Source organism: Penaeus vannamei, chromosome 31 (genome assembly GCF_042767895.1).
Source record: "Penaeus vannamei isolate JL-2024 chromosome 31, ASM4276789v1, whole genome shotgun sequence".
NCBI lineage: Eukaryota > Metazoa > Arthropoda > Malacostraca > Decapoda > Penaeidae > Penaeus > Penaeus vannamei.
The window spans coordinates 5,126,857-5,134,356 of NC_091579.1; the positions used below are offsets into that span (position 1 = coordinate 5,126,857).

General features: G+C 48.1%; 1 protein-coding gene across 2 annotated transcripts in view; it reads left to right on the forward strand.

The window, feature by feature from the left end:
* LOC113819459 (alpha-2-macroglobulin-like protein 1) overlaps nucleotides 1–7,500 on the forward strand; it is a 57,430-nt gene that overhangs the window by 48,129 nt on the left and 1,801 nt on the right. The window contains exons 16-24 of one of the 2 annotated variants that reach the window (XM_070143694.1): nucleotides 1–206; nucleotides 2,297–2,550; nucleotides 2,853–2,935; nucleotides 3,406–3,524; nucleotides 4,269–4,419; nucleotides 5,329–5,462; nucleotides 5,945–6,049; nucleotides 6,456–6,729; nucleotides 7,205–7,356. The exon at nucleotides 1–206 is cut by the window's left edge and continues 23 nt beyond it. In XM_070143694.1, coding sequence (XP_069999795.1) covers nucleotides 1–206; nucleotides 2,297–2,550; nucleotides 2,853–2,935; nucleotides 3,406–3,524; nucleotides 4,269–4,419; nucleotides 5,329–5,462; nucleotides 5,945–6,049; nucleotides 6,456–6,729; nucleotides 7,205–7,356 — 1,478 coding nt within the window. The remainder of the gene's footprint in view (nucleotides 207–2,296; nucleotides 2,551–2,852; nucleotides 2,936–3,405; nucleotides 3,525–4,268; nucleotides 4,420–5,328; nucleotides 5,463–5,944; nucleotides 6,050–6,455; nucleotides 6,730–7,204; nucleotides 7,357–7,500) is intronic. The other variant, XM_070143695.1, reaches the window with a different exon arrangement.

Sequence of the window (7,500 nt, forward strand, 5' to 3'; positions counted from 1 at the left end):
TGCTCACTCTGCCCGACACGGTCACCGAGTGGGTGGGCCAGGCCTTGTGCGCCCACGAGAAGAAGGGCGTCGGGCTGTCCGAGCGGGCGTCCATCACCGTCTTCACGCCCTTCTTCACCGACGTGTCCCTCCCGCCCACCGTCCAGCGCGGAGAGATCTTCCCGCTCAAGATCTCGGTCTTTAATAATCTCAATGAGAATTTGCCGGTGAGTATGTGTGTGTGGGGGGGTGTGGGGGGGGAAGGGGGAGGAGGGTCTGACGGTGGAGGAGGGAGAAGAGGGAAGGCGAGAGGAAGGGAGAGTGTGGGTGAGGGTGAAGGAAGGGGCAGAGGAGGGAGAAGAGAGGAAGGGAGAGTGTGGGTGAGGGTGGAGGAAGGGGCAGAGGAGGGAGAAGAGAGGAAGGGAGAGTGTGGGTGAGGGTGGAGGAGGGAGAAGAGGGAAGGCGAGAGAGGAAGGGAGAGTGTGGGTGAGGGTGGGGAAAGGGGCAGAGGAGGGAGAAGAGAGGAAGGGAGAGTGTGGGTGAGGGTGGAGGAGGGAGAAGAGGGAAGGCGAGAGAGGAAGGGAGAGTGTGGGTGAGGGTGGAGGAAGGGGCAGAGGAGGGAGAAGAGAGGAAGGGAGAGTGTGGGTGAGGGTGAAGGAAGGGGCAGAGGAGGGAGAAGAGAGGAAGGGGCAGAGGAGGGAGAAGAGAGGAAGGGAGAGTGTGGGTGAGGGTGGAGGAAGGGAGAGTGTGGGTGAGGGTGAAGTAAGGGGCAGAGGAGGGAGAAGAGAGGAAGGGAGAGTGTGGGTGAGGGTGGAGGAGGGAGAAGAGGGAAGGCGGGAGAGGAAGGGAGAGTGTGGGTGAGGGTGGAGGAAGGGGCAGAGGAGGGAAGGCGAGAGAGGAAGGGAGAGTGTGGGTGAGGGTGGAGGAAGGGGCAGAGGAGGGAGAAGAGAGGAAGGGAGAGGGTGGGAGAGGGTGGAGGAGGGAGAAGAGGGAAGGCGAGAGAGGAAGGGAGAGTGTGGGTGAGGGTGGAGGAAGGGGCAGAGGAGGGAGAAGAGAGGAAGGGAGAGTGTGGGTGACGCTGGAGGAGGGAGAAGAGGGAAGGCGAGAGAGGAAGGGAGAGTGTGGGTGAGGGTGGAGGAAGGGGCAGAGGAGGGAGAAGAGAGGAAGGGAGAGTGTGGGTGAGGGTGAAGTAAGGGGCAGAGGAGGGAGAAGAGAGGAAGGGGCAGAGGAGGGAGAAGAGAGGAAGGGAGAGTGTGGGTGAGGATGGAGGAAGGGAGAGTGTGGGGTGAGGGTGAAGTAAGGGGCAGAGGAGGGAGAAGAGAGGAAGGGAGAGTGTGGGTGAGAGTGAAGGAGGGAGAAGAGGGAAGGCGAGAGGAAGGGAGAGTGTGGGTGAGGGTGAAGGAGGGAGAAGAGGGAAGGCGAGAGGAAGGGAGAGTGTGGGTGAGGGTGAAGGAGGGAGAAGAGGGAAGGCGAGAGGAAGGGAGAGTGTGGGTGAGGGTGGAAGAAGGGACAGAGGAGGGAGAAGAGAGGAAGGGAGAGTGTGGGTGAGGGTGAAGGAGGGAGAAGAGAGGAAGGGAGAGAGTGGGTGAGGGTGGAGGAGGGAGAAGAGAGGAAGGGAGAGTGTGGGTGAGGGTGAAGGAGGGAGAAGAGAGGAAGGGAGAGTGTGGGTGAGGGTGAAGGAAGGAGCAGAAGAGGGAAGGCGAGAGGAAGGGAGAGTGTGGGTGAGGGTGAAGGAGGGAGAAGAGAGGAAGGGAGAGTGTGGGTGAGGGTGAAGGAGGGAGAAGAGAGGAAGGGAGATTGTAGGTGAGAGTGAAGGAGGGAGAAGAGGGAAGGCGAGAGGAAGGGAGAGTGTGGGTGAGGGTGAAGGAAGGGGCAGAGGAGGGAGAAGAGAGGAAGGGAGAGTGTGGGTGAGGGTGAAGGAAGGGGCAGAGGAAGGGAGAGTGTGGGTGAGGGTGAAGGAAGGGACAGAGGAAGGGAGAGTGTGGGTGAGGGTGAAGGAGGGAGAAGAGGGAAGGCGAGAGGAAGGGAGAGTGTGGGTGAGGGTGAAGGAAGGGGCAGAGGAGGGAAGAATGTTGGCGAGAGGGAGGAAAGGCGTTGAGGGAAAGAATGAGGATGATGATTGCGATGATGGTTAGGTTTGATAACTAGGCCTTATGAGAATGATGATGAGAATGATTTCAATAATGATAACGCTAATATTCGTGTACTCCCAGTATTTATGATTTCAATTAATTCGTCATCCCTACCACTTCGATCGAGAAAAGAAATCTGACCCTAACATTTTCTTGCCTTCATATGCCCTCCCCCCCCTCTTTAGATACGCTTTACCTTAGAGAACAGTCCCGCCTTTAAGATCATCTCAGGAAGCAGTAGGATAGAAGAAAAGGAGGGCAACCCCACCCACATACGCATCTGGATCCAAAAGACGTCCTGTGTGGCGCCGCGGGACAAGGCGGTGCACTTTGCCAAGGTCAAGATGCTGGAGCTCGGGGACGTCAACCTCACGGTCATTTCGGCCGTGGACTACAAGATCCCCGTGAAATGCGAGACCGGGACCAAGTTCAAGAGGAGGTAGGCAGGGGCGCGTTGCTGCGGAAGGGGGCGGACGGGGCGGACGGGGCGGAGGGCGGGGGGGTTGGTCTTTTGATTTGGGTCTCATTATTCTGTCTTGGGGAAATAAAAAAAAAATCAAGTCCCGCGAATAAATCTAAGGCTAGTTACAGTACGGTTTTTTAAGACTAATTCTAAAATTCATGAACGGATATATGTTTGTAAGAGCATTTGAGATTCATACACGAAATGCTAAGCGTAATCCTGCTCTTGCATCAGTTACTGATATGACATGGATTAAGCTCATCGTTTATATCTTATAGAGACACTTTGATCAAGAGTATTAAGGTAGAGGCGGAAGGTTTCCAGAAAGAGAAGACTTGGACTAGATACGTCTGCACGGAAGGTGAGGATTTTTGCGTTTTCGATGTTGAAACGAGGAAAGTCAGTCTTTTGTGTTTCTTTTTGCGTTTTCACAGGCGTAGGCTGAGATACATGAATAAAAAGATAAGAACAGATAACGTGTAAGTAAAAATTAGACAGTAATAAGTTAGACAAGGTAGGAGATACCAATGCGCCGGGAATAGTGATCACAGTACGAAGAGCGATATATTATTTTCTACAGGAAAGTTACTTAAGATTTCGTCATGACTTTCTGATGAAAACTTTGATAATTCTCTAAATCTAATTATTATTTCAGAAGTCATCTTCAGACTTTTAAGGCATCGCTAGACAATTCCATCCTTATATTTTTTGTACATATCTCAGAATTTAAACATCTTAAATCGAATGATCATCTTAGGCCTATTCCAGATCTATTCCATAACCGGTTGTAGGATTATTTAAACCAAAAGACAAACGCCCTGGCCTCCACAGACCTGGCCAAGGGGGACAAGCTCAAATCGGATCAGCTGTCGACGTCCCGGAACACCGTGGAGGGCTCTGAGCGCGGTTGGGTCACGGCAGAGGGTGACCTGTTCGCCCTGCCGATCGAGGTCAGTTCTCTCGGGGAGTCGTTGGTGGAGGCGACTAACTGCTTCCTTTCGTTGGCTTGGTTAAGGGAAGGACCGAGTTTGGTTTGGTGTTTGTGTGTATCAACGCTAAACTAAGCTCCTGTTTCATGGTTTAAGAAACTTAAGTGCTATAAGTGCCTGGCTGCAGAAAAAAGGACTTTGTTAGTAAATTCAGTGGCTTTAAGAAAGATGATACACCCTGTTTTGGGCTGTGTTTTTTTTAGTTTATTTATCTCAGATGAGTGGATGGCTTCAAAGTTGTTCAAATCACTGTGTGCATATTTAATGAAAATACGAACATGTACGTATGTTTTTTTTGCTGAAATAAAGATTATCATTATCATAATCATTAGTAGTAGTGTTATTATATTCGCACAGCAGACCACACGCACGCGTATGAGCACGTGCACACGCACACGCACACGCACACGCACACGCACACACACACACACACACACACACACACACACACACACACACACACACACACACACACACACACACACACACACACACACACACACACACACACACACACACACACACACACACACACATCCTCCATCCTCCCATCCATTCACTTCTCACAAAAGAATCTATCACCATCGACCACAGATAAGAGCAACAGATAAACACCATTTATCAGTGACCCCGCCCCGCCTTCCCTCATCCATGGATTAATCATTATCATCATTACCATCATTATAATCATTCTTTGCCTTGCAGACCATGGACTCGCTTATCCGGGTCCCTCACGGATCCGGAGAGCAGAACATGGTGATCTTCGCTCCCATGGTGCACGTGATGCATTATTTGAAGGACACGGGGCAGAACACGACGGAGAACACGAAGAAAATACTCCGTTTTCTGCGGATTGGTAAGTAGAGGGGGGGTGAGGGGGGAGGGGGGGGGTGAGGGGGGGGAGGGGGGGGTAGATGGGGAAGGGGGGGATAGAGTGGGAGGGGGTGATCGATAGGGAGGGGAGATAGAGGGGGAGGGATGAATAGAGGGTGGAGGGTGATAGATAGGGGAGGGGGAGTAGAGGGAGAGGGGGGGTAGAATGGGGAGGGGAGATAGAGGGAGAGGGGAGTAGATGAGAGAGGGGGATAGATTGGGGGAGGGGAGATAGAGGGAGAGGGGGATAGATTGGGGGAGGGGGGGATAGAGGGGGAAGGGGTACAGATGGAGGAGGGCGTGATAAATGGGGGAGGGGGGAGAGATAGGGGACGGGGAGATAGAGGGGGAAGGAAGTGATCGATGATGGAGAGGGGATAGATGGGAGAGGGGGGTGATGAGAGATGATGGCAGGGGGGGGGATATAAAGTGTTTTTGGTAATGAGTACACGGGGGGGGGGCGGTAAAAGTGCCAAGTGGGTGGGGTTTATAGAGGGGAAATATGTGAACGTGCGCGAGTGTTTGTGTCTGTGTATTTAGATCTTGATATGTGTACCTCTGGTCATACGAAGAACACCTACAAATTTTAGTAAAGAATACCCTCCACACACACCCCCCATACTTTACGGAAGCGTGTCGTCTAATAATAACTGAAATTAAAGAATATCCATCAAGATATATCAATTACTAAGAGGAAGCCTTCAAAAATAACATCTAAGACCCCCCCCCCCCCCAAAAAAAAAAAAAAAAAAAAAAAAAAAAAAAAAGTATAGGTGTGAGATTGAGGTAAAATACATATGTACTGCAACGTATGTATATTTATATTCTGCTGCACTGTACACCAAATAATAGGAATAAACAAAAAAAAATACAATATTGACGTCTCATTTAGGCTACCGGCGGCAGCTGTTGTACCGACGTAGCAGCGGTGCCTACAGCGCCTTCGGGAATGCTGACAGATCCGGCTCCACGTGGCTCACGGCGATCGTCCTCAAGTCCTTCGCGCTGGCTGCAGAGTTCATAACTGTGAGTATCAGCTGTTTATCGCTATCAGCTGTTTATCGCTTTGGGAGAAAACTATTGAAAGATTGTTCGGTGAGGACGTAAATATAGTAACCACAGTCAGTGACGTCAGATATTTTTTTTCTCTCTCATTTTTTAAAAATCTTTATATACAAATGAGCTCTCATAAAAATTGTTTGATAGCCTGCGTGATATAGATCTAAAGCTTTCTATGTTTCCAGATCTTTTTAGTTTTTTTTTAATCTAAGCAATGTTATATAACCTTCTGTACATTTGTAAGGTTTCGTTTCTTACCACAGTTATCACTTTCTTTGTTCTTCTCAGCATTATGTACAGAAAGTTAGTTTTTCTCTTTGTCACATTATGAATAACTCCCTATATATTGAGAAACTATTATAGATTTTTTCTGTATCCAACAACAGCTGACAGTTTATAGCATGTTGTTGTTTTTGTTGTTAATGCTCTCCGATTCGACCCTCTCGCAGATAGACATACCGGCTCTGAAGGAAACAAGTAAATGGCTTTCCAATTCGGAAATAGAAGATGGCTGTATCGTCCCAAAAGGAAAGGTCATTCACAAGGGCCTAAAGGTTTGTTTTCTTCATTCTTAATACGTGTCTCGTACTTTTTTTTTTCTTTTTCCTTTTTTAATTGACACCCATAGCTTTCAACGACACAACGAATCATTCTTTTGTGACGTATTCCTGTTTAATTGGGTCTGAAAAGGTATCAATATATATTGTATATTCCTTACCCAGTGACCAGGAGGCAGTGAATTATGACCCGCATCATTCATTGAGTTAGAAATCATTTTTATTTTGCTTACTCTTTCTTTTTCGTAGTACGTTCAGAAACACTACGCAAGCATTTTATTCTCCATATCCGAAGTCAAATATAACCAGAATTATTTGGGCGTGGCATATTTTCCATTCAGTGATTGAAAAATGTACTCCAATGCAGCCCTCATGCTTATTTTTTTTTGTTCTCTCTGTCCAGGGAGGCGTATCGGACAAAAACTCATCGGTCCCCCTGACAGCTTTCGTTCTGGCCGCCCTCTTAGAAGCAGGAGCTCGTACCAACATGTCTATTGTCAAGGGAGCCATCCGTTGCCTCCTGTCTGAGAGATCGAAGGACCCTCACACCATGGCGCTCAAGGCTTATGCCCTCATCATGGCCGAGAATCGCGGAGGAAAAGATTTATTGCGCAAGTTGCTCGCTCTCGCTGTGGAGAAGGAGAACGTTCTGTACTGGAAACCGCTGGAGGGAACTTGTAAGTTTGTGTTTGTTGTTTTGCTTTTTTTTTCACGGTCGGGTGCACGCAAACCACTAAGTTTTGAGTTTGATGTATTTGTTACGTATTTGAATAAGAGTTTCAGGTCTGTTTTATATTCTGCCACATTTTGTCGTAATTTCAAACTCTGTAAGGATAAAGACCTTTGTAATGCTCTGACTTTTCAGATTATCATTGAATTGTTAGATTATTATATAGGTATAGATATGTATATAATTTACTAATGCATAAACATCCAATACATAGATATATAATGGAAGATAAGTATAATTTGTTAACGCTAACGAAGAGACACACTGACAGATATTTGTGGTATCTTTCCCCTTATATAGATATATGATTATAAAAAATGATTATGATGCGTTTGACGTTTGAATATAATTACATAGTCACATACTGATTGCTAGTACTCGAAGCTATACACGATGCAAACATTCCTATTATTTGACCACAGCCTGGAGCAAGTCCCAGGCCATCGAGACCACCGGGTACGCTGTGCTGGCCATGCTGAACCAAGACCCGGATAAGTATAAGCTGTTGGCGAAGAAGGCGATCCAGTGGCTCTGCGGGCGGAGGAGCAGCAAGGGCGGCTTCTGGTCCATGCAGGTCGGACGTTGCTGTATTTACATTGATTTGGAATGTTAGATTCAGTGGATAATCTTGAATAAAATGGTGAACTTCTGATATAGCGTTCTTTAAAAAAAAAAATGCAGTGACTAAGTAGACAGGGAAAGGGATAGAAGGTGAGAT